This window comes from Acartia tonsa, chromosome 3 (assembly GCF_053477335.1).
Source record: "Acartia tonsa isolate MP-2025a chromosome 3, ASM5347733v1, whole genome shotgun sequence".
Lineage (NCBI taxonomy): Eukaryota > Metazoa > Arthropoda > Copepoda > Calanoida > Acartiidae > Acartia > Acartia tonsa.
The window spans coordinates 3,749,600-3,776,816 of record NC_137262.1 but is presented as its reverse complement, the minus strand read 5'-3'; the positions used below and the strand labels follow the sequence as shown (position 1 = coordinate 3,776,816).

The window sequence follows — 27,217 nt, the reverse complement described above, 5'->3', positions numbered from 1 at the left end:
AGTGACGCACCCTGTATATCTGTAGTTATTTACTTGATTTTCTTCATATTTTAATGGGTCTATATTTGTTTACCCTCTTTGTTTTTAAACTGTCTTTTCTTTATTTGTAACCATTATGAATGTTCATTTGTAGAAGGTGTACAATTAATTACTGGGCATATGTATAATATAATTGTTTTATATTTAATCTTTCCGTGTTATGACCGTTTTCGGTCTTGTTTATTATAAAACGAATTATTAACAATTAATCTGTACTTGTCATATCACGTACTTAGTGACGTATGAGGGGATGTACGGACAGACCGGAATACGAGTATAGAGTAGCTTCGATACAATTAAATATCAATAATATAACAAAGGTATTTCTAAAAAATACAATATTTATTAAGCAATTAAACTGGTTAGAATAGGCAGATTAATGGGATTATTATTATAGGATATATTTAATATGATATCAATTAAAGGCTTGGACGTCTCGTTTTCTGTAAAGGACAGAAAACCACGTGCACAGGAATATAGGACTAAGACTGTCGACAACCTAGCATATAGGTATACAGTCTACCAAGTGCAAGCTGATGGAGAGATGTTCTCACAAGGCCTGCATAAAATCAACTGGCCCTCAACACAGCAGGATGGAGTATAGTGGCGATTACAAGTGGAGGTCTGACTCAGCCAGAGAAGTATAGGAATGTGGACAGGGATGGAGATACATAAACTTGGATGGTGAATACCACACTCGCCCCCTTCTGAGGGAATATGAAATATTCCCTCACAGTTGACCTGCACGCCTGCTTCTGCGGGTTGCTGTTGTACTCGCAGGTTCTTCGATTGCGGCCATAGCCCTCTTTACGATATCAACAGGATTGGGTTCTGAGGAAGTAGGATCTTCTGGAGCTGCTGGAAGCTCTGGAGCAACAGCATTCTGGAGGGCCAACACGCCCTCACAGGGAGCCGTGGCCACTGGATCTTCAGAGGCAGCGCCAGCCTGCGGATTAACAGGCAGATCAATTCCAGATGGAAAGAGCTCACTGATTTGAGCATCGAGCTCTGTGTCACTGTTTTCCTCTGCAGGATCCAGGACCTCGGGATTGCCTTCTCTATCGGTGGGCCTGTACTCATCAGAGCACTCAGAACCGCCATAGTGAGAAACCAGCTCAACTCCATCATCATCTGGCCGGGATACGTCCTCAGCGGGAAGGGATGCCTCTATGGTCGCCACATTCTGCCCAGGTACATTCATAATATTACAACGAGTATTAATATATTTAATTACCCTGTCAGAGTTTTGGTCCAACAATCGACTAGTGGCCTCAATAACCGTGGTCATTCGTGATTTTAACTCAACGGTCGAGTCCTCAGAAACAGTGCGAATTTTTTCGCGCAAAGTTTTGCGGTTCCGCAGTAATTCTGCGGAAATTTCAATAAGGCGCTTGCCATGTTGTATATATGCTTTCTCAACGAATGAAGCATTGCTAGCAATTTTAGATTCCAGGCTTCTCTGGAAGGGGAGAAGAGCTTCCTCCATTGCTTCTTTTACAGTGGAGGATAGGACTTTTTTCCATTCCTCAGCAGTCACCCAAAAAGCCTTAGGCTCAATTTTGCTTTCTGCTAATGTCTCTTTCTTTTTAGGGGGTAATGGAGGCGGTTGAGTTTCCACCTTAGCCTTCTTGGCTGCTGGGCCGCCGCTGCCTGTTGGTGTTGGCGGACGTTTTTCTACCGCTTTTGGGGCTGATTTTACGGCGACTACCTCCAGTTCAGGTGAGGCACTACGTTTTGGTGGCGATTCCACCCGATTTTTTTGCGGTTCCCCTCCCCTATTTTGTTCCATTAGAGGCCTGGCCCTAGGCCTGACTTTATCGGGATATTCGTTGGCCTCTAAATTTTTAGCCTGCTGCAATTTTTCTTGCAATTCAAGGAGTTCCTTTGGAACATCTTTTCTCGCGGTGCGGTAGACGTGGATCGATCTTGAGACGCATTGAAGTTCACTGAGGTTTTCAGGGTTGCGTGGCGGTTTTACTCGCGGCTGATACCTGTTCTCGTCAGGTTCATAGTAGGCTTCCTCAGGGCCGCCCTGGGGATAGCCATGATTGCTGTCGTAATAATAGTCTTCTTCATTGTAGAAGGGTGCCTCTTCATATTCTCGACGGTATGAAGAGTGACCGGCCCCATGGGAGTGGTGGAAACCCCTTGAAAAATTCCGCCTGGGATATCCTAAAATAAAAATAATAATCTTAAAATTAGGGGTCATTAATTCCTTATACCGAATAAGGAAATATTTTTACAAAGACGACCTTTAGGGACGACAATCTTATAGGTATATATGTCTGTTTACAGGTCGTCCGTTTTTTGGAGATTAGTTTTCCCCATTATTTGTAAAATCCCGCAATTCGTGTGTTTCACTCGTACCTCCTTCTTTGTACGCGTGAATTTTGGTGCAGGCTAATATATAAATGATAAAAGCGACGCATAATAACGACCCTATTCCTGTAAGGATGGCTGCTACTACAAGCACTATATGATACCAAGTACTAGATAGAAAATCAACCACCTTATGATACGTTTGAATAAACCAGGAGTCAGTTATTTTTACTTCAAAATTATTGGAGTCTGCAGCAAGTTGGCTGAGGTATAATTCCTCGGCACTTTCTGAGAAATTAGTTTTTTCTAGGCTTTGCCAAGAATGATAAAGAAATAGGCTAATCGGTTTATCCATAAGATATTGGTTTACATTTAATATTTGCATACCCTGCCCTTGATTCCCAAGGAATTTTCCTTGGTACAAATGTAAGAAAATTGGATTTTCGGAGCATTTAGTCGGAGTTAAATGGGTGGTGTTAACCAATCTGCGTGAAAATGGTGATATTCCCATAGTCTTATTATTGATTGAAACCGAGAAATGATCCACAAAACAGGGTAAATTTTCTCCCAAAGAAACATTGATTTTAAGACTATCGCACTGTATTACTAAATCCAGTTCACCGAGCGCCCTAACTAGTTTTTTACGATGAGTCTGAATACTACTTTTAGACAGAAAATGGTTCTGTAAACAGCGAGTTTCGGGGACAATTAATTTACTATATTGTTGGTAGGAATAGAAAATCTCTAGTGGTAACATGTCATCCTTTTCCTTAGCGTTTAAAAGTGGGAAATATGGTTTTACAGAGTTTGTGAACCATACCATTAAGTTATCAATATTAGTTTTGTAATAAGATAATTCGGGAATTAGATTTTCAAAATGTTTTTTATCTTTAAGTTCTAGCGCTAGCGTAATTTGGGGATCGATCACTAGATATTTTTGGGCACCCTGTTCTCCTTCAAATGTAAACAATGAAATATTAAAGATGTCTACCGTTCGCCAAGGAGAAGTGAATTTTTGTGCGTTATCAGATTTATCATCTGAGATAATTCTATCGTAGCCTATTCTAAGATTGTGATCTAAACAATTGTTTCCCACCCAGTGACTGCCCAGGTAACAGCCCGCTTTTGTTTGTAATAATTCAACAGGCTCAGCCTGGACCCCTATTTGTTTTTCCTCAAATGTCCCAGGGATAAAAATGCCGTTAATGGTTACGCCGTTTCCCTCGCAGGCGGGGTCGATGCCGTTAAGGAGGTCGTTGGGGTAAGTAAGCGTCCCGTTTACCAGGAAACGCGTGTATGACATCTGGTGTTCATACACTGAGACTGATTTTCCTTCAAAGTTAAATATTTTAGTTTTGGACATGGTGTAACAGTCTTCATAAGTTACGAGGCTCGGTATCTCCACGAGTGCTGGAGCAGCGAGGTGGATGTGGCTATATCTGCCACAATACCAGTAATGAGTACTGGTTCGGAGGTGGCAACGAATTCCAGGTATAATTTTTCTTTCAACCTTTTGAAGTAGGTGAAATTGTTTTTGTTCAATATTGGTAATATTAAGAAACGCAGCACATTCAGAGATTTTCAAACGCGGATTTTCGTTTGCTACACATTGAGTCGCATCTATTTGTATTATTTCGGACGCATTTGATTTTGCCGAAATAATAAAAAGCCCCAAGAATCCCAAAATAAATTTACCTCGAGCTCCTGGTGCCTTTGCCAAATGATGCTGCATTTTATTTTTATGCTTCTTGTTTTTCTCTGAAATATGTTAATTAGTTAGTTTTAACATATATTTTTTGTTTATTTTCGTTATTATACATACGTAGATTAAGCTATATACATTTGCCACCTTGGTTTTATATAATTATACATTTTATATACATTTTATTTCTTCCTTTTAATTGGGTTATGCAGTCCGATTTGGACATGTATGCGGTTATCCCCCCCTTGTGACCTAGTTTTTCTTTCTTCTTCTAATATATACTTGGGTACTATGCTTTGTTTGTTAACATTAATAACCTTTTCAGGGCTGGATTGTTTGGGTCTTTGTGCGAAGAAAGAAGCCTCGGACGGGACGGTTTCTTCCAAGAAACTATTTTCGACGTGGATGTTAGGACCGGATGACCGATCTGCGCCAGGGGGTTCTTGGTCTTTGGGCTGTGGCTCAAATGGTGAGTTTTTTTCCATTATATCCCCTCCCCCATCACAATCCACCTCCCCCTGGGGTAAGTCCTGACTAGTTTCAGGGTTTTCTTCTATAAAATCGTCACCATCGTTATCTAGGTAGGTAAAATCGTCATTTTCCATACCTTTATTATCGTTTATTTCGGTTTGCCCGGTATTATCTATGGTCAAGGTTATTTCCTCAGACGGGACAATTTCCTCAATTGGAAAGACGTTAAAGGAAAGTGTTTCCCCCAATAATTCTACTTTAGAATCTATTTTTCGTATTTTATCTCTACTAACAACTTGGTTAGTTTTTATTGGATTTGATCCAAAGGGACTGAGTTCAAAAAGGGCCTCTGAGAATTTTTTTGTTACAATAAAAGGACCCCCATAGAAAGATTGCAATTTTTTACTGACCCCTATCTTGACTAGGTTAAAAAAAGCAAAGCATACGTCGTTAACGAAAAGGGGAGATGAAGCCTTTCTAGATTTATTTTGAAACTCTAAATAGATTTTAGATTTTTTGGAAACCTGTGCAATAATTTCTTCCAAATTTTTTAGGTAGTTTAAGTAAGACCTGCAATCAATGTCTTGCCTTTTCTGCAGGATTGGAGAAAAGAAATCGAGATTGAGAGTTGGTTGTCTGCCGAACATAAGGTAATATGGCGTATACCCCGTTCTTCTAGACGTACTAGAGTTAATTACAAAAGTGGTCAAAGCTAATTTTCTTGCCCAGTCTTTACTTTCGAATCGGTCATCAGATCTTAGACCTGCATAAATGCTTTGATTATGCCTTTCACATGGGTTACTATTAGGGTTTCTTGGGGGAATAAGTTTAGTTTCGATACCTAGTTCATCCATAACTTTTTTGAAAACTTCCCCAGTAAAATTTGTTCCCCTGTCACTCCTCAATGACCGAAATAAGCCGTAGGTGGGTACCACCTGTTCGAGGATGACCTTCACCGTGCTTTCCACGGTGGCGTCCTTGATGGGGTGGGCGATTATGTACCTAGAGAATAGGTCAACTAGGATAAATATGTAGCGGACATGTTGTCCTTGGAAATAGTTAGGGGTTAAAGGACCGATAAGGTCTACTGATACCTGGCCAAAAATCTCGTGACTAATGGCTGAATGGGTGATAGGTTGTTTATGTTTAGGTACCTGTCCTATTTTTCTTAGGCAGGTGATACAATTTTTGATGCGTGATTCAACAAACTTATTAATTCCTATAAGGAAGAATCTTTCATTTATCTTGCGTATTGTTTCGTTAACCCCCTTGTGACCTATAATATTATTATGTGCTAATTCAAAAACTTTATTATATAATCCAATGGGTACGACGGGTCTTTCAATGAATGTTCCATTGCTAAGAGGTTGTCTAAATATTAGAAGTCCTTCCATAACGTATAAATGTTCTATTAATTTAAAAAGGACCTCTTTCCGGCCGGTTAGTTCAGCTTTTTCAAAACTCGACAACTTCTTTTTTTCGAATATCCACCTACGAATGTCAGATAATACTTGATCTTTTTGTGTTTCAGATTGCCAAACATTGTGCACACCGACTTCCGAAGCCGCATGTAACTCAAAAATCTGGTCTTGGTAGGGGCAATCCTGTTCGTAAGGATCCAAGGTAAATGAGCTAGTACATTTTTCACAATCGGTTTCCTTATGTTCTTTGCATAAAAATTGCCCTCTAGATAGATTGTCGGCATTGCAATGGTCCCTACCCTTCCTATGAATTACTGTAAAGTCAAAACTTTGGATAAAGAAAATCCATCTCAGAGTTACACCATTTATTGTTCCTTTTTGCCATTTTTTGTAATGAACTAAGGAAATCGAATCTGTACGTACAATAAAGTTTCTAAATCTTAAATAATGAAGAAAGGTTTTAAGAACAAATACTAGACATGCTAATTCGCCTTTATAACTTGGATAATTTTTCTCTGCCCCGTTACATTTTTTGGAACATATTCCAATAATTCTTTCTTCCCCCCCCTGGTTTTGGCTGAGAATTCCAGCGAAATAACTTGTAGAAAAATCTACATCTACTATAAAGGGGTTAGGATTATCCCACTGGGGATAGCCTTTACTTATAGAATTTGAGAACATATTTATGAAATTTTCCCAATCTTTTGATAGGGAATCGGTCCATTCGATAACTTTATCGTTTCTGTGTTCATCTAGGGTACAAGAATTTTTTGCATAGGATGGGAAATAGGCCCTATAATAATTGGAGAAGCCCAGGAAACGCTGGAGTTCCTTGCCTGTCCTGGGCCTGCTCCAATTTTTAATTTGTTCTAAATATTCGGGGTTCATTTTAAGTCCTTGGGAACTGACTATATGACCTAAATATGTACATTCGGATGTGAAAAATTTACATTTGGCTAGATTTAACTTAAGTTTTGCTATTTTTAGGACTCCGAAGAGTTTTCTGAGATGCTTCAGATGTTCCTCAACATTCTTTGAGAATATAATAAGATCATCAAGGTAAGAAATTATAAATTCGTATAAGCCGGGGATAAGGGTTAGGACTCTGTCCATCAAATGGCAGAAAACACTTGGCGCGTTACACAGTCCGAACGGCAGTTTCTTGAAAAGATACTGCCTGTTAAGGGCTGTGAACGCTGTCAAGTGTTTACTTTCCTCCGAAATGGCTAGCGCATGGAATGCGCTAGTCAAGTCGAGGGTGGTAAATACATTGCCAGTGCCTAATTTTTCTAAATTACTAGAAATCAAGGGAAGGGGCCAATTAATTTTTCGTGTTACACTATTAAGCGCACGAAAATCGATAACGAACCTAAGTTTGCCTTCCCCCCCAGCCGTTGGTTTTTTCTTTACCGCAAAGATTGGGGAGGACCACTCGCTGTAGCCCTCCTCAATGACGCCCCCCCTTAGCCAGTTTTCAATTTGTTCTTTTAATTTGGCTTCGTATAATGGGTTTAATTGAATGTTTCTAGCCTTAATAGGTTAAGCCCCGGGGATCAAGTCTATTTTATACTGTAAGAGATCGCAGTTACCGATATCGGCATCGTCAACCGAAAATATATCGAAATGATCAAGGCATAATTTTACTACCTTTTCCTTCATCCCTGGGTTATTTTTGATAAGATCACTATTTTCTAAGTCTAATTTTTCTTTAATGAATTTAATTCTTTTAAGAAGTGTAGTTCCTGACAATTCATTTATTTGATTAATATTTTTATTGCAGGAATTTGGGGAATCTGATTCAAATTCAAAGCAATATCCAACTTTAACGTTATTCAATAAGGTAATATTTTTTCCTGCTAAATTGACAAAATTTACCCAACATTCTCCCTTCTCATTTACATTATAAATACCCTCCATAAGCATCAAGCCGTTATGGCTTGTCATTTTAGAATTATTTGGGGATATATACAGCTTCCTATTTTTTTGATGGATAGGTATTGTTATCACCGTTGTATTCCCCCCCGGCAAGAATGTTGTTTTCTTTGCTAATTTTACGCATGTTTTATTTTGTTTTAATGTCCCAGTCCCCCCCTGGTTACTCCAATTTATTCCTGGGATAAGGGAGTTTTGTTCCGTATGAACATTATTTGTAGGAATCAAGGGTATGTTTTTACTTTCTTCAACTATGTTAATTGTCGAATTTTCTATTGGGATTTGCTCGCCAGTGGGGAGCTCGAAGGACAACTTATCTAGTAACAAATTAATTCGATTAACTTTGAGAAATTCATATCCTAGATTTATAATTTTAGACGTCGTTTCAGGGATGTAAAACGTTTCTTCGAATATTTTATCTGACCCATCAAAGCTGAATTTTAAACTTACGTGTCCTATGATATTTACTGGTTTTAAATCTACAGACAGAGCGCTAAGATTGGCAGGGGTGAATGTGATTTTATTATCATCTAAGATTTCTTTAGAAATAAGGGACCTAAAGTTGTTTCCTGTATCCACTAAAGCGTGTTGCAGGAATTCCCCCCCCACGGGATTAAGAACTTTTAGTTTTGCACAGATAGGCATTATAAAATAAATTATATTTTTAGTCGAAGCCTAAGATGCATATTTTCCAAGATCCCCACCTCAGCGGTTAGACGATGGTAATCCTCACACAGAGATTTCCTGTGTTCCAGGTATAGTTGTCTGTCGAATCTTTTTAAATAATGAAATGTTTTAACAATATGGTTAATTGTTAAAATAATTTTATATAACTTTCTGGGTTTCATTAAGTTTTTATTAAGCGCTTTTCAGCTCCAGAAATTTCTTAATAAGCATGAGAATGTTGATAGTTCTAAAGAGACTACTAAACTTTAATACGGGTACTTATTTATATACTTGGATATATGATAAAAACCTATCGGAATAAAATTGAACTAAAAAGTTTCGAAAGATTGAAAGGCTACAAAGTAGCTTAAAAATAAGTGTTCAGCTTGCAACTAACAAGACATTAAAAACAGACTGACTTATTTTTTGACTTATATCTGTATTTATACAAAATATAGTTTTACTAGTTAGTATTTGATTCACAATATCAAATAATATAAAGTTAGCGCTGAATTACAGCTCAAAAAATATTAGATATGACTAATATAATAAAGAGGGTCAATGATGACTGATTTATTATTCCGATATTGTTAGTATTTATACTTAATTTTTCCACCTATGGGGTAGAACAAGTTTATATATTTACTAAAGTATAATTAATGCTGAAGTCAGCTTCAAAAATAAGAAGTGGTTTGTAGTAACTGCTTTGATAGTAACTGGCCTTGATTAATAATATGCATTCACTTTTATATAGACTTTTTATTCCGCTGGTAATCCTAGCGGAAGCTAATAGAACTAAATTTATTTTATTCTGCTAGTAATCCTAGCGGAAAATAATTTAATCAAAATGTTTTAAGATTTTATTAATCACGTTTTAAGTGATTAAAGTTTTTAATTTTTAACTGCTGCTTGATTGCAGCTCAAAAAATCAGAGAGGAAAAGATAATTAAAAATCTTCCTGAACAACTGAATTAGATTTGGAAATTCGCTCGTATTTATACAGATTTTCCAGTAGACCCCCCCCCCTTCTTATTATTTACTTATATGGACCGCGATAGCATTCTAGGCGACATCTTTCGGATACATAATAAATTAAATATAGTTCTATTATTGTCACTGTACAAAATGCAATAATATTTATCCATATGAATAAGTTATTATACATAATTGCTGAAATATTTCAGCTACAAAAATCAGAGACTATAAGTGTGCAACTCTCAGATAAAATTGATACTGAGGATTTAACTCAGAAATCATTGTTTATATACAGATAATTCGCTTAAGGTCCCCTAGCGGTTATAAATTGAACTAGAATGTTTTAGATTCTTATATATATACACTCTAAATATACGATATTTACATTTTAGATAGATCATGCGATATTAAAAATAAATACTACTAAATAGAAAATAGGTATTCACTTGTTGGCTTCTTTATAAAGACTATTAAATTTTAAAAAAATAGAAATATTAAGTGCATGTGAAATGCTCCTCAGGTTACCTCCCTATTTCCCCCAATTTCCTGTATCAGCTACATTTGGATAGGGAAAGGAGGGGAAGGAGTTTATTTTGTGTTGCTTAGTCAGACTTAATAATAACAATTTGTTTTATTTTTTCGCGCCAAAGCATTGCTTGGCAAGGGATATTTGATATTAAGGAATTTGCAAGTTTAGCTTGACATGGGATATTTTGTTTATCTTTCATATCAAAATATGAAATTCATTCAGCAAATTTTTATTTTCTGGGATAGGGACAATTAATATCGCATATATCCACTTATTTTTTACATCTAATGGACGTGATTTTTAACAATCGCTTGTACATATTTATCTATTTCAGATTCCTCGCTGGCTTCCTGATCCATTTGGTTGATAGTTTTACGTGCATACTGCTCAGGTATTTTATTACTATTACCTGGAGCTTTTCTAGGTGGTGTGAATTTACTCCGTGTTTTACCAAAGCGGGACTCAGGATGTGGGGGCTCCCCAGCTTTCTTTTTGTTGCAATTCTGCACTACATGGCCAGGGATATTACAATGCCAGCATTTAATATTTTTACTCCTCCCATTAAAGGCTCCTATAACGCCCTATAACCTTAATATCTGTAAAAACTTTCTCAATTGATAATAAAACTTTAAAATCCCCCAATTATGTGGGGGCCTATTCGTATTTTTAGCTCTGCAGTATGATTCCAAAAGAGAGTACAAACACACAGACAAACATCCTGTTACTTTATTAGTAGCAGGATGTTTGTGTGTCTGTATATTTGTGCCAAAGGATCTCGCTGCAATCAGGTTCTTCTTAACATGGTAGATTCTCATAGGTCCCGGAAAGATTTGTAACTATTTTGGGGGAGGGTACCACCACCTTCCTAAGAGAAATCACAAGAAAACAAAAAAATTATGTTTCTTGATTTAACAAAGAGCATTCAATGAAACATAAATGTCAAACGCAACATAGACATATTTTAAATATAAAAAAAAACATTTAAAGTACCATTAGAGGCCTCTAGGGGCGTAGCCACTAGTTAGAGCTAAAAAGCTTGGACTTTATCTTAACAATTTTTAATAAATGAATGTGTCTTTATACAAAATGAATATAATTAAGTCATATTAATGATATTAAAATATATTCTTATTAATATATTGATTGCTAAATATAAAACAATGCTTTGCTTTTTAAAATGTTTTTAGAAAAGCATTTTCTGAGATAAGCATTTTTTGAGATAGGCGTTAATTAAGATGATACATTATTGATGGTCCCGAGAATAGCTTAATTTTATAGTTTCAATTATAATATTATCAATTGCCTGTATGTATCCTGTTCAATGGTTATATTACATTTTATCATACATATACAAAGCAATTAACTGATTTTTAACGTCACATATCTAAAGCCATGTAGATATGTAGAATTAGATATTCATATAAATTTTTAAATAAAGGAAAAAATGAAAATCCAGGTACCATTATCAGTGATATTCATTACCATATATGGCTTTATTTCTGTGACCATCGGAAGAAAATTTTAAATCTATCCGTAGATAACAATTTCAACATTTTTTGGTTAGTTTAATACGGTATGTAACAAAAGCTTTTATTTTACTATAAATTTGCAAGTAAACTTCAACTAAAAGATTGTTATTTGTCGATTTTGATAGGTTTTTAGATATGTATAATAAAACACAAAATACAACGATGTTTTCAAGGGAATAAATTCGTTTTTTTAAAGTTTGATTAATTTTTAAATGGGAAGTATTTAAGACTTAATTCTCAAAAAAGTAATCTTAAAAAACATTAATCAGTGACATATATCAACTTAATTCCAGCTTCGTGAACACTTTAATAAGTTTATTTAAGTAAGCGTTGTAATCGTCCAAAAATTGCATACTCTCAACGTAATTGGCCATGTCCATGGCAAGGTTGGTATACAGCAGATTTTTGCTAACGTTAAGATAGAATTCTTTCCACTTCTTTTTAGGTATGAGGCCAGGATTCATGAGTTTGAACACCCTAAGTTTGTTTTCAAAATAGGTGTCAAGGGGTTGATTAGTCTCCTGTTTTAGGTTGTAGAAGTACTGCGAGGCTACTTCTGGATCCGAAAAAGGAGTGACCAGCCTCCTAATCATCAGGTAATAACTTAAGGCAGATAAGGCCTGATTTCTTTCAGGCGTAATTAGGTCTCCTAATCGTTCCCCTCTCGATTTATAAATTCGCTGGTATAAAATATCCTTAAAAAGGATTGGGTCACAGATTCTGTATGTCTTTGCAACCCTCCACAGATTAGAAAAGAAATTATCAAAGTCGGCCCTGCCGTCCCACCTAGGGGCATCCCTCGCAAAATCGGAATCCCATTTTTGTCCTTTAATAAAGCATTCTTTAATAAAATCATCGTCGGCGGCGCTAGTTGTTGCCGTCGCGGATGTGCCTGTGTTTGGTGTGTTTCTTGTAGAGGGTCTTGTTGCTACATTGGGTGCAGACCGTGTAGGTCTACGGAGGGGCTCTAACGACTTAATCCTATCAGGGATAAAGGGAAACCTTTCTAATAAGGTTTTTTCATATTCCGTTAGAGAAGTTTCTCTTACATTCATCCAATTGTCATTATCCGCCGGACCTATAAAGCCTACAATTGAATAGGCCATACAACCTGGGGCTGTAATTCTATCCTTGGCAACCCATTCGATCACGTTTATCTTTTGCTGGACCGATAGCCGGTCATAAAAAGTGGCATTAATTGAATCATCACCTATGGTGTTAAAATGAGTCGTGTTAAGACTTTCGTTTAACGTTTTTTCCGCAAACAATGGGCCAAGATTTCCGTCCGCTGGGAGTTTTGATACTCTACGTTTTAGATCTAAGATGTCGGTGTCGGCTAATAATCTGCGATGTGATTCCGTGTCCTTAAACCCTGCCCATTTTGTTTCTATTTCGAGCTTCATAATCTCGGATTCTTGTTTTATTATATCTCTATAATGTGACGAGTATTCGTTTAACTTAACATTTAACGCTTCCGTTATGAGTTCTTTGATTTTTTCAGGGGAAAGCGGGTCAGACTGCTGCTGCGAGGTACCAGGGACGGCCGGAGGCGGCGGAGGCGGCGGATTTTTGGTTTTATCATTATCCCCTTTCTTGGCATTATCGGTCATGGTGCTGGAGTGTAGTGTTCGTTAACACTGCTTTGTCTACCACGAACTTTTTTAAGAACTTGGAAATATCCCTTTCTTCCTGTTTTAGGGAGAAAATATGGAAATGTGTGAAATTAAATACTAGTGTGAAAATAAAAGGCGGGTTCCTTTTTATCTTTATTTGGCAGTTTGCCACGAAATAATTATTAGAAATATTCTGTAACTAATTGTTACTATAAACTGTTTCCGTGAATAAACTTAGTTATCAGGAAAATATTAATTTCACTTTGCAATCGAAGCTACTTTACAATTTAATTTTGTCTGTACGTTAATAATTATCTATACCTTCCCCCCTCAAAAATTGAGTGGTAGACAAGACTGCGCCAAAATGACGTATGAGGGGATGTACGGACAGACCGGAATACGAGTATAGAGTAGCTTCGATACAATTAAATATCAATAATATAACAAAGGTATTTCTAAAAAATACAATATTTATTAAGCAATTAAACTGGTTAGAATAGGCAGATTAATGGGATTATTATTATAGGATATATTTAATATGATATCAATTAAAGGCTTGGACGTCTCGTTTTCTGTAAAGGACAGAAAACCACGTGCACAGGAATATAGGACTAAGACTGTCGACAACCTAGCATATAGGTATACAGTCTACCAAGTGCAAGCTGATGGAGAGATGTTCTCACAAGGCCTGCATAAAATCAACTGGCCCTCAACACAGCAGGATGGAGTATAGTGGCGGTTACAAGTGGAGGTCTGACTCAGCCAGAGAAGTATAGGAATGTGGACAGGGATGGAGATACATAAACTTGGATGGTGAATACCACATTAGATTGTTTTGTAATTTTTCATTATCATAATCTCATGTACTTTTTGTTATTTTGATAAATAGATTTAATTCCCTAGATACTCAATAAGACATCATTATTCACCTAACTAAAAAAGGAATTAGACGAAGAGTCTAGTGTTAAAATTTTAGGATGTTAAGATTTATGATAGTAAAGTTTTTGGGAACAGTCCCTTTTGTGGCAACGCCCCTTAAGGGGCGATGCGCCGTATTTTTAAAATGGCTTTTTATAGGTTATTTTAGGTTAGGTTAGATTATATTTGGTTAGGTGATTGCCCTACAGGGTTAGGCAATTGGCCCCGCAGGGTTAGAACCCCCTCGCAGGGGCTAGAAATTGGAGAAAAGCTACTGTGAAAAATACGAAGAATCGCCCCTTAAGGTACGTTGGCACTAAAGGGACTAAACCCAAGTTTTTTTTTAAGAAATTCAAATATTCATAGTCTCTAAGGCTGAAATGAAAAAAAAACTGCCCTTTCGTACAAAAAAGTGTACAATTTCTAACCAAAAATGTAGTCCGATTGTTCATACAACAAGTTTTAATAGGTCCAATTAAGAGAGTGTTCTACACTTTCTATATTTATACTTTTATAATTTATTGAACACATGTTTTATATACTTAGAATCATAAATGCTTAATTTATTATTACATATTTTGTTCAATTCTGGAAAAAAATAAAAGATGTAAATGCCATTTTAAATGTCTTTGCCAAGGATGAGGTTTGGTTTTCATAAAAATAAAATTATTTATACACAAAACACAAAAAAGGGAAAGTAGGGGGAACAAAAAAAAACAAAGTTAGGGTACCTAGACAAAGAACGAGCAATTAAAGGGTTGGTTGTAGGCAAAGTTTTGTGAACTACAGGTATGAATTAATGGACCTAGAGTGTAGCCATGAGTTGACAAGTTGGCTGTTCGGTCCAGAAACAACTAAAGCTAATTTAATGGTTGGTATTTTATTTTATGTTATTCTTTAATACTAGCGGCTACGCCACTAGGGGCACTGTAAAGAAGGGAACAGGATGCCGACTCTCCACTTAAATTTTTTTAAAGGATGATTTTTTCTAGGGGTGTTTTCTCCTAGAAGGGTAGGGATTCCCTCTAACAAAATAGTAGTAATCCTACCTTAGATCCGTAAGAAGATTCACTTTTGAGGAACCATATCGATCTTTTATAAAACACATAGATAGACATACAACTTGTTACTTTTATACAAGGATTATTCTACTCTGTTACAAAAGATTTAATTTTTAAATTACATGTCCTTTGAAAACATTAAATGTCTCTGCGCGCGAATTTGCTTAAAAATATTGATCAACATGCAAATGTCAACTCCAGATTCAACTAGTAAGGGAGGGGGAAGTGGGGGAAATTGGAAATTAAAAAATTAAAAGCAGTGCCCAATTATTAAATGCAGATTTATGAACATCATTATTTAGGAAAAGATTAATTTATAATTTATTGTCCTATCCTTATAGCCCTGGAATTATATTTTTCTTTCAAGAATTTTTTTATTTTATTGAGTGTTAAAAACATATCCATGTTGTAATTTTTGCAGAGAAGGACTGTCTTTTATTCAGTCACCCAAAGTTTAAAATACGTTTAATCCGCGTCATACCAAAGACGTTAATAATGGTACCTACATGCTTTGTTCAGCACATGAAATCAAAAAGTAGATTGGGGGAATGCCTTGGCCGCAAACAGGCGCAACTCATTACCATGCACAGTTAGGATCTCCAGACAAAGATCGTGCAATCAAAGGGTTGGTTGTCTGTAATGTACTGTACCACGGGTATGAGGTGAAGGATCAAGAGTCTGGTCTTGAGTTGACAAGTTGACTGTATAGTCCAGGTGCAACTCACCCATACGACATCAATATCTGAGCTGTACTTAAAAAGAACAGCTGCCGAGCCCGGAGAATCATATTTGTATAAGTTTTATTTTTTGGCCTGTATCCAAGAAACCATAATCAAATGGTCTCCATATCCTTTTAACATTAAGGTCATATTGTAGTATTAGACACTATGCAAGAATATAAAGGGATAAGAAATGGATGATGAATTAATAAACACCCAAAATTAGGCACTATGCAAGACTATAAAAGGACAAGATAATGTAAAATAAATTAATAGACATCCAAAATTATGATTAACAAAATTAGCCCTTCTTTAGATTAATATCATGTGTGAAAAAGGTTGAGATTGCAAGTATGTACCAACCAATTACGTTTTTAAAAAAAGTGAATGATTTTTTGAGGCTAACGTTAAGGGATTTTGTGTTTTTGATTTAATAGTTATTTCTTTCATCGTATTATAAACGGCTTTCCGCGGATATAGAATGTACAAGAAGGCACTGGCTAAAAAAATTGGTTTTAATCTTATGATTGTACATTTTTATATTCGTAGAAAGCTGGATATAATACGGTGATAGACATAGTTTTTTTCGTATAGATGAGAACCGGTTCCTATCCACCGGATTTGAATGAATACGAGAAAAGTCCTTTCGCCCACTTCAAAAATATGTAGAAGCCCGAGAGGATAAGTGCGCCGCCGCTAATTTGAATATAAAATTGATAAATAAATTGATAATTGTGCATAATCTCTGATAAGAAATCTATATTATCTGTAGTGTATTTATATTATGTATACAACTTACATATTTAGGTAAATATACTGAAATCTTAACATAAATAGAATGTAATCTTTGCAAAACTCAGAGAGAGAGAGAGAGAGAGAGAGCGAGAGAGAGAGAGAGAGAGAGAGAGAGAGAGAGAGAGAGAGAGAGAGAGAGAGAGAGAGAGAGAGAGAGAGAGAGAGAGAGAGAGAGAGAGAGAGAGAGAGAGAGAGAGAGAGAGAAAGATAGAGAGAGAGAAAGATAGAGAGAGAGAAATATAAAAGAGTAAAAAATCTCTTGATTTTCTACTATAAGAAATCAAGGTCGAATCCCGGTCTTTTAGAAAATGTATCTATTTTATTTTTTTGATATAACTCATATTAAGGTTCTCCATAACTGAATCTTTTATTCTGTATAGTATGGTAGCGCCTGTGTTTGAGCCAAGTGATTCACAATTTTGAGTCTCTTGTAGTTTTGATTGAGGTGTAGATTTGAACCAATAAAAACACCGGAAATTTTACTACTCAGTAATATTGATTTTATTATTACCTATTTCTTAGTAAGTGCTTGGTCGAACCCAGTAAAAGTGTCTGACTGATTATGACGTAAGAAAAAAAATTAGCCAATGAGAGGCCAGCATACACTGAAATTGACCAGTGGTAAAATTTATAGTGGCCTCTCAATGGCTAATTATTTTCTTATGTCATAATCAGTCAGACACTTTTACTGGGTTCTGCTTGGTCATCTTCAAATCAAGTTATAGTGTTGGATCCTTAGGATGTCGTTCATTTAAAATCCAACAGACAACCAACCCTTTCAATGCACGACCTTTACAAGTAACTCCTAGCTTCGCAAGAGTTTAACTTTTGTATAGGCCAAGGCATTCTCCCCAACTCTTTATTACTAACTAGCGGCTACGCCCCTAGAGGCCTCTAGTGCGTATAAATGTTTTTTTTTATTTTAAATATCTAATTTGAGAAATAATTTGTCTATGTTATCAGCTGTTAAATTCGTGTCTCTACGCAGCGCGACTACGCTAGCGACACTATGCGGCGGAAATATTTCAATTTTTTTCGATTTTATTGTGATTTCTCTTGGGAGGGTGGTAATACCCTCCCCTAAAATAGTTATAAACCTTCCCGGGACCTATAAGAAGCTAACCTGTTAAGGAGAACCCGATCGGTTCAGCAGTTAGCGAGATCCTTCGGTACAGCCACACAGACAAACATCCTTTTACTTTAGTATAAGGATTCTATAGTGATAAAGATTTGTTTAAAAACTGTTTTTACTGACTGCAAAGTAAATGTTTTCATAGATGCAGAGATAAATCTTTTGTTTGTGGATTTTGCGGCGCTTCTCAACTATTCTTACCCACAACAAGCACGTGTCACAAAATATGAATAACCTAATCTTTTTTAAATTTAATTTAATAGGTTTGTGTTATCAAAATTCTGGGGTAGAAAGAAAGAAGGTAACACGAGTATCTAGCATCTAGTGAATTAGCACAGTAAAATAGCCTAAAACCATAACAAGATTTAAATCTGAAAACAGAAAAGCCCTAAAAAATCCGGTTCCGTAGCTAATTCTTGACGGACGAAGAAAAAAAATACTATTCTATATAACTAGCAGCTACGCCCCTAGAGACACTATTTGCAAAAGGGTAGGGATGGAAAGAAAATAGCCTCAAACTATCCTGTCACTTATATTCTTACAAGGATGGCAACATCCATAAGTAGCGAAGCACAAAAGTTCGTGGATGGGACTGACCCGTCATTGTTGTTTTCTTCAAACGACGGGAAATTTAATTTTGATATCTTTAACTGGAAAATATTTTGAAATCGGACCATAAACACCAAAGATATGGGGGAAATTTTAAAAGTATAAAAATAGCCAAAAACCTGCAAAAAGGCAGTCTGACCGTCATTGTTGTTCTCTTCAAACGACGGGAAATTTAATTTTGATATCTTTAACTGAAAAAATTTTGAAAATCGCATCATAAACACCAAAGGTATGGGGAAAAATGTGGAAAATAAAAAAAATAGCATAAAACTTGCTAAAAAGCCGTACAGCCGCTGTTGATGTTTCAGAGTTAAATGTGCTCCTTAATGATGGGAATGTTGTCAAAAAATTTCAGCATTCTATCTTTTATAGGAGCTGAGTAAATCCCATTTCCTCCATAGCGTTACGGACTGACGGACAGTCAAAGTGAATTATAGAGTAGCTTCGCTACTAAAAATAAAATATTATAAAAACATCCAGGGACCTATTTGAAACATCAAAAAAAAAAGATAATTTAAAAATGTTTAGCAGTTATAAAAATCTTTAGGTGCAGAAAACAGAAAACCTTACTACTTTAAGTAATAGAACGATAGGATAGTATGAATAATTTATAATACTAGTTATTTCTGGCATCGTATTATTAAGGGCTTTCCGCGGATATAGAATGTATTGTACAATTATAAGATTAAAACTAGTTTTATCAGCCCCGAGGTACCGAAGGCACCGGCTAAAAAAACTGTTTTTAATCTTATGATCGTACATTTTTATATTAGTAGAAAGCTGGATATAATACGATGCTAGACATAGTTTTTTCGTATGAATGAGAACCGGTTCCTATCCACCGGATTCGAATGAATACGAGAAAAATTCTTTCTAATTTGTGAATTAGGCTGATTTCGGTTACTCCACTCAATCTAGCAGATAAATCATCTCATTAGGCCAGTTGTTCCACAATATTACCATATATTTTGCTATTTAGTTTTCCAATTACATAATTTAATAAAGAAAATGATAGTGTTATAGTATACTGAATAACCTTTTTGTAACAATTTCATAATTGTATTTATAACAACTGGAACATATGATATAAAATCCACTTTGCCCATTTTCCCATCCATAATTTTTATTGTGTTTCGCTCTTATGGATGTTGTCATCCTGCTTTTTCGTTTTCAGTAGCTTATCATAGGCTAATTTAGGTCAAATTAGGTTAGATAAATGTTGATTATTACCCCGCAGGGTTAGATAATAGGCTCCGAAGGATTTGAGCTCCCCGCAGGGGCAATAGGAAAGAAGCTAGTACTGTTAAAATACGAAACCCGCAACTTCGTTTTCTTTCCATGATCCCTTTTTAAATAAATAATTTTTCCCGCTTAAACACATAAACTCCCATTTGTTTAAATACTTTATTCTGACTCACCCAAATGCACACAAAAATATAACTTTCTTTCATTATAAAAAGTTTTAATGTCTTTTATTTGTTAGTTAAGATTAAACTGATAAACCGATTGAGTTCTCCATTTTATAAAAGGTCTCGGGAAGGTTTTATGCTATGTTTCTGCCTTGTCTCACCCCCCTTTGAATACAAAGCTACTTGATACTTGGGGCGCAGCCGCTAATTCAATATTTATAACTGTCTGAATCGTTAGTAAAAGATTTGTAAAAAAGTATCTTTATCAGATTTTTTTAAAATTAATCTACATAGTGAAATAAAATTAATGACCAAAAATTGCAGCAAAATGAAAACTGTTTAGACTACATTTTTAGAATTTATTTTAACATTTCATTAAGAGATTTATAGGTAGATTTATTTATCAAGTCATATACATGTACTGTACATGAAATATAAATAAACTAGGATGGCAACTTCTATAAGGCGCAGCTAAGCAAATCACACAAAATGAAACAAAAGAACATGAATTTGAAAGATCATAAATAAATATATGTATACCCCCCTTACCAAATTGCCTCCCCGCCTATTGGATGAATGAACTGACCAATAAATGAGGTCCATAATAGTAATGACGACAAATTTTCCCCTGTCAATATATCCTTATGTTGATAAAACTAGATTATGTCTTATTGTTACATTAATCCTCAATTAAGGTTTGAAATTGAAAGAACAATTCTTACTTGCCTACATTTACGGTCAGTCTTTTTAGTTACAGACGAAAAGACAAACTCTAAATATAGAAAATCTTTGCTTCAAAAGAATTTAATAAGTTGCTAAGTAACAAGGATGACAACATCCATAAAAGCGAAACTTTGAAGCGGTAGAACAAACGAACATTTAAACTTGTAGAGTGTCAAAACTGACTAATCAGAATATAAAATAAAAGTAAAAACAAAATTGTAAGTAAATTTGTTGCAAAACTGCTTAAACGAGGGATAACTTTTAAGGATATATATACATTTTTAGAACTTGATTATAGAGATGCTTCGCTTAAAAAATTGAACTTTGTTGTCCTATAAATCAGTATTCAAAAAATCAAATCAATCGGATAATTATGTCATATTGATATTTGTTGTAAAAAAAGTAAAAAATCAACATGTTTTAAATGGACGCACCGACTTTCTGTTAACGATTATAGAGTTGCTACGCTTTCTAAATTGTACCTAACTACTGCAGGAATCAGCATGCAAAGTTTGACATTGATAGGTTAATTCTAACCTGCCCAAATAAACGAAAAAAGCTATCCGTTACGGACGGACGTACGGACGGACCGACCCTAATTATAGAAAAGCTTCGCTTTTAATAAGACATTGTGTCAAATGTGTTGAAAAAGTCAAAGTGTCATTAAGTTTCATATTTTTAACAGTGAATTATCCAGATGGTACATTATCTATAATACAAAGAAGAACGATGTCTGTCTGTCCGTCTGTCTGTCCGTCTGTCTGTCCGTCTGTCTGTCTGTCCCTTAAGATCTCGGTAACCACTGAACCGATCGGATTCTACTCTTCAGGGTATATACCTATTGGTCCTGTGGTGGTTTTAAGCTATTTTCTTGGGGGGTGGGACACCCTCAACCCCCCAAAAGCAAAAAAATCCCCCCCCATATTTTTTTTTTTTTTTTTTTTTTTGCTGAAGATTTCCTTGGTCCTTTAACGAATTTCGCCTTAATTTTTTTCACCTCTTGGGGCAAAGCCCCTAGAGGCTAGGGGCGAAGCCGCTAGTTATATAAAAAAGCAAAGCAAAATTTAGATTTAAATATTAAACAGTGTAACAAATAAATATAAATCACCTTCCGATCCCGACAATAAGCGATTGCGCTATGTGTTACGCTATGGCCGCGGGATTAAATAAGATTCCTAACCTGTTAGATGTTGTTCTTAGAGATGACTTTCTGAAGAATACCAACAGTATTGCTGTGTTACTCAAGCAAGCTGAACAAAAAAAGATTTAGAAAATACATTTAATGCTATATAATTCATTTTGTCTGTCTGTCTATCTGTCCGTCTGTCAGTCAGTCATCCCTTTTTGCTATGGAGGATAAGAGTTAATATATACATCTGAAATTTTCAATGAAGATTCCCATGAGCTTTGTGCAGCTATTCTATACATTGATTATCCGCCTATCTATCATTCATGCTTTAAAAGACACAAAAAAAAACATTTTATGAACATTTTTTTTAATGTTATTTTTTGCATATTCTTTCTACATTTTTCTCTATTTTAAAACAACTCATTATCTTTAGCTTACTTTGTCCGTTTGTCCATCCAAGTGCTTGGGTTAAGTTATGGATGTTGTCATCCTTGTTTGCTGGGCTACATATAGATATACTTGACCTTGTTTGAAGGTGATATTACCAATAATAAATCATTTCTTATCATATGAAATGTCCTTATGTGTAAATAGCCTTTTTATTCCCACCAACAATCGATATTTACTACTTGGATGTTGTACCAGATTTTCATGTACTCTGATGCTCGCAGCTGGCTAAAATAATGATAAAAACAATACCCTCCCCTCCTACTTGATGAACGAACTGACCAATAAAGAGGTCCATATTAGCAACCTAAATTGACGACAAATTTTCCCCTGTCAATATATCCATTCCATCAACCCTACCATCCTTTTTCCTTACAAGTATGCCAAAAATTTGTATCAGTACACAACCTAAATGCAAAAAGTTACAATATAAATTACTTTTTGACAAGGACAGAACGATTATTTTCATAATGCAACAACAATCAGCTAATAAATGAAAAAGAAAAGCTAACTGTAATACACAAAGATGATTCAAAATCTTGTTTAATATCAAGAATTAAGATTATTATCGGGGTTTAATATCAACTTATTGTCCATTGTCTTATCATTATGGTCCAAGGTAAGATCCATAGATTATATAGTAGCTTCGCTATTAATGTTGTATACGTGCCAAATTATTTCACAACACAAACAGAAAACATCTTAGGATAGCCAACTCTAATACTTTATATTCAAACTAGCGGCTTCGCCCCTGGCCTCTAGTAAACAAATTTATTTATTTCAAAAAAAAATTTAAAATACCATGTATTTAAATATGTTTTTTTCGGCGCAGTAAAAAGTTAATAAACTTGAAATGTTTTAAAAATAAACATTTCTACTTTATATCTGTCAAAGTACAAAGTTCAGTGATTGGCTACAGATTTAAAATCAGTATCCCATTTCTTCTAAGTATAACTATATTAACTCAGTGATCTAATAGGATAATACAATGGCTGATAATTTGTTGTATATACCCAATGATGATACACAAAATTATCCCTTCTGTATATTAAAATTAGTGGTTGAAACGTTTGGATACTTAAGTTATTGATCCAACCAACCAAAATTTAAAAGTTCCAATTTTGTTAAGCCAATAAATAAGAAAACATTAATAGAAAACATTGGGAACTAGTGTAATAAACAGCCAAATGTCCCCCTGATACCTGACTATTCAATTTAAAACTTGATTTAGTCTTCATAATTTTTTTTTTAAATTTCAAAAAAAATAAAGGGGGGGGGGGCTGTTTAAAGTACACCACCATAAAAAAGAGGAATCTATGATATTTTTGTTGAATTACAGATTGGTGGAATGTTTACATATTTCTAAGTAAACTACAGGGCCTCTCGTCTGCTTATAAAACGATTTTTAGACACAGGATACAATTTAGGGTAAAAAACCCAAAAGCTTTACCCAAAAAGCATAAAGTTGGATGGGAGGGGGTATCGGTTTCCCCTTCCCCTCTTTTTTAGTTTAGATTTTATTTTCTTAGGGGGGGGGGGCTACAATAGCCTTAAATATTCCTTGGATCCTTACAAAACTTCAATTAAATTAATAATATGTTATTCAATCCAGCCATTTACGAGATTTTAATGGGAATCACATACATACACACACAACTTTGTATACTAGGATTGAAAAAAAAGAAACGCCCTGTATATTATTGATTTGTATATGTTTATCTTAATTAGAGATGTGCTGAATTTTAATTTAATTTTAAGTTTCTGCGGTGTTTCCTCATCCTATCTCAATATTTACTACTAGCTAAAAAAGCTTAAAACTTCCAAATTTCTTTTTTGAAAATTAAAGTTTTGAATATATAAATCGTTTATACGTTCAAAATTTTTAAAGTTTGAAGCTTTTTTAGCTTGTAGTAAATATTGAGATAGGATGAGGAAACACCGCGAAAACTGCGTAAACATTTAGAAATCAAAATTCAGCACATCTAATTAGACCTGAGGTGAAAAAAACGCATGGAGGAAGAGGGCATTAGACTGTAAACAATACTGGTATCCAATTTTGATAGTTGATGGTCTTAAATTTTGGATACTATAGATTAGTTGTTTTAAACTTGTCCTATCTTTTCAATCATTAATCATAATCTTTAGAAAGGATTATTTTGTCATCCTCATTGGTAATGTACATTAATTTATCGTCCATTGTCTTATCCCTTATCTAATCCTGGTAAAAAACGTGAAAATTACCTCACAATTATATCTTACATAAAAATTGATGACGTTAAATTATTTAGATAAACACAAGAATATACACACAAGTGCTCTAGGCAAATGAAAGTTAAAGTAACAAATATTTCAATATTTTAATTGTTTTATTGTAGGGATAAAACAATAGACGATAAATTGATCAGCATCTCTTATGATGAGAAACAAATTGGTTGAATAGTGTGGACACTTCTAGTTTGGAACAAACCATTCAAAACTGAATGAAAGTACCCAAAGTTTTTCAATCATTGATTATCATAAAACTTTGGATACCCGTGTAGTTTATATTCAAATGCCCCCTCCCTCTTTCCCTGAGTGAGGATGCAAGATAAAATTAAATTGCGCTCCTCCTATATCCTTATCATAAAGTAACACGATGGCTGTGTGTCTATTTGTCTGTACCGAAGGATCTCGCTAACCGCTGAACCAATCAGGTCCTTCTTAACGGGTCCCGGGAAGGTTTATAACTATTTTGGGGGAGGGTAAAACCACCCTCCCAAGAGAAATTACAAAAAATCTAAATTTGTTTTTTACGTAGAGACTTCAACGCAACATAGACATGTTACGTATTATTTTTGAGAAGAAAAAAAACATTTATAGTGCCATTAGAGGCCTCTAGGGGCGTAGCCGCTAGTCAGGGAATAAACTAAATTTGTTTAGTCAAGATATCCATTTTCTCTATATATTATTGGTGACATTTATTTTATCTCACTAAATGTAACTTTTTATGTCATTGGCCAGCCATGTATGATTAGAAATGAAAGAAAGATGGAAAAGAAAAAAATAATTATAAAACGAAATAAAAAGATTAAAATAGCTAAATAAAAAGAAAGAAAGTGAAAAGGCTAAAATTTGAAATATTCTTATATACAAGTAAAAGGATGTGTGTCTGTATCTAAAGATCTCGCTAACCGTTTCGCCGTTATGGTTATCCTTTACAGTGAAACTTCTTACAGATGCATGGACGGATGAAGACTAAATTGGGGGAGGGTCCTCCAACTAACCCCCAAAAGAAAAATATTCTCCCGACATTTTTTAACTTTTTGTTTTTAGACTTAAATTGAAGCCCTTTGTCACATAAGTGCCCCTAGAGGCGTAACCACAAGAAAATCTGATTTAAAAAAAAAAACTAAATATATTTACCTAAAATAAAGACCAGTGACAAATAAACAATGAAAACAATATCCACACTTGTCAACTCACGGTCCAAAATAATCTCTTCGCCGTTCAATACATCGTTAACCGCCGCCGCTGCCGCCGTTTCCTTCAAGGTATCGCCGACAGCCGCTTTCTCCTCGGATAGCTGGGCGGCTGCGGCCGGGACAACACTCATATAGGTTCGCTGCTGCTCGTCAACATATTCGATGACGTGGTCCCTATGGGCAGCAGTTTTAAAAATCGGAGAATTGACAAGGATAATTTATTACATTAGAAGAGAAGCAATAACAAGCATAACATATTACGTATGAAATGTGTCAGACTAAATTTCAAGCGAAACTATCTTAAAATGTTTTAAATCCGCCAGTAATTGAGAAAAAATGTCGCCAGTTTATTAAACTTTTTTAGCTGCGCTAAATCTTAAATATATGTCTTTCTCGTATTCATTCGAATCCGGTGGATAGGAACCGGTTCTCATCCATACGAAAAAACTATGTCTAGCATCGTATTATATCCAGCTTTCTACCAATATAAAATGTACAATTATAATATTAAAACCAGTTTTTTTAGCCCGTGCCTTCAACACCTCGGGGCTAAAAAAACTGGTTTTAATCTTATAATTGTACATTCTTTATCCGCGGAAAGCTGTTTATCATACGGTGAAATAACTATTCTCTAATATAAAATAGTAGGGTTAACCCTCTGAAGATTAAGATCTAGGAATAACGGTTGTACTTTTCAGGGTAGCTACAAAAATGTTACTTATTTGGGACGAAGCTGCTGGTACATGATAAAATAAAAGTTAAAGATAAAAGTCATTGTTAACTATACCAAAAAAAACTACTAATCATATAAAAATAATGACATTTTTACTTATAGAAAAAGTTAAGGCGCTTTTATATAAGATGCAAAATTTATTCTTTTTTTCTAATTTTACTCTTTAAAATGTCTAATTCTCAAACTTTCCTCATATGTAAAGCAGCCGGTACAGTTTCATTTCTTTTCAACATATGGGCAAGATTTGGTCGGGCCTCGAACCTTTGCAATATTATCACCTTGTTCACTTTTTAATTAAGTTTTTTTTTATATAAAAAATGCTTTATATCACTTTTTTAGCTTGGTTGTAGCAATAATTCTATTCTCACACATTTTATTTTAATCAAAATAAATCTGAAAAATAATAATTATTAATCCTTACATAAAATTAACAGGATGACTGTGTGTACCAAAGAATCTCGCTAACCACTGGACCGATATGGTTCTTCTCTACAATGTAGGATTATATCTATTTTGGGGAAGGACATCTTTAACCTCCTCAAAATTGAAATTGGCTCTAGAAAAAAATATCCTCTCATCCAAAGTTTTTCATTTACTTTTTCTTTCACTAGCGGCTTCGCTCCTAGCCTCTAGGGGCTTTGCCCCAAGAGGTGATAACAATTTTTTTGGGCGAAATTCGTAAAAGGACCAAGGAAATCTTCAGAAAAAAAAAATTGGGGTAATTTTTTTTGTTTTTGGAGGGATTGGGGGTGCCCTAACCCCCAAGAAGCTAGTCTCAAGCCACCACAGGACCAGTAGGTATATTCCCTGAAGAGTAGACTACGATCGGTTCGGTGGTTACCGAGATCTTAGGGACGGACAGACATCATTCTACTTTGTATTATA

The 27,217-nt window shown here is 35.0% G+C and overlaps 1 protein-coding gene across 1 annotated transcript in view; it reads right to left on the bottom strand.

The window, feature by feature from the left end:
* LOC145312959 (uncharacterized) overlaps positions 1-26,704 on the bottom strand; it is a 134,285-nt gene extending 107,581 nt beyond the window's left edge. The window contains exons 1-3 of the mRNA XM_080152171.1: positions 26,664-26,704; positions 25,541-25,773; positions 21,743-21,812 (exon numbers count right to left, since the gene is read on the bottom strand). Of these exons, the coding sequence (XP_080008297.1) occupies positions 21,743-21,812; positions 25,541-25,773; positions 26,664-26,704 (344 nt within the window). The remainder of the gene's footprint in view (positions 1-21,742; positions 21,813-25,540; positions 25,774-26,663) is intronic.
* Positions 26,705-27,217: the final 513 nt, after the last annotated feature.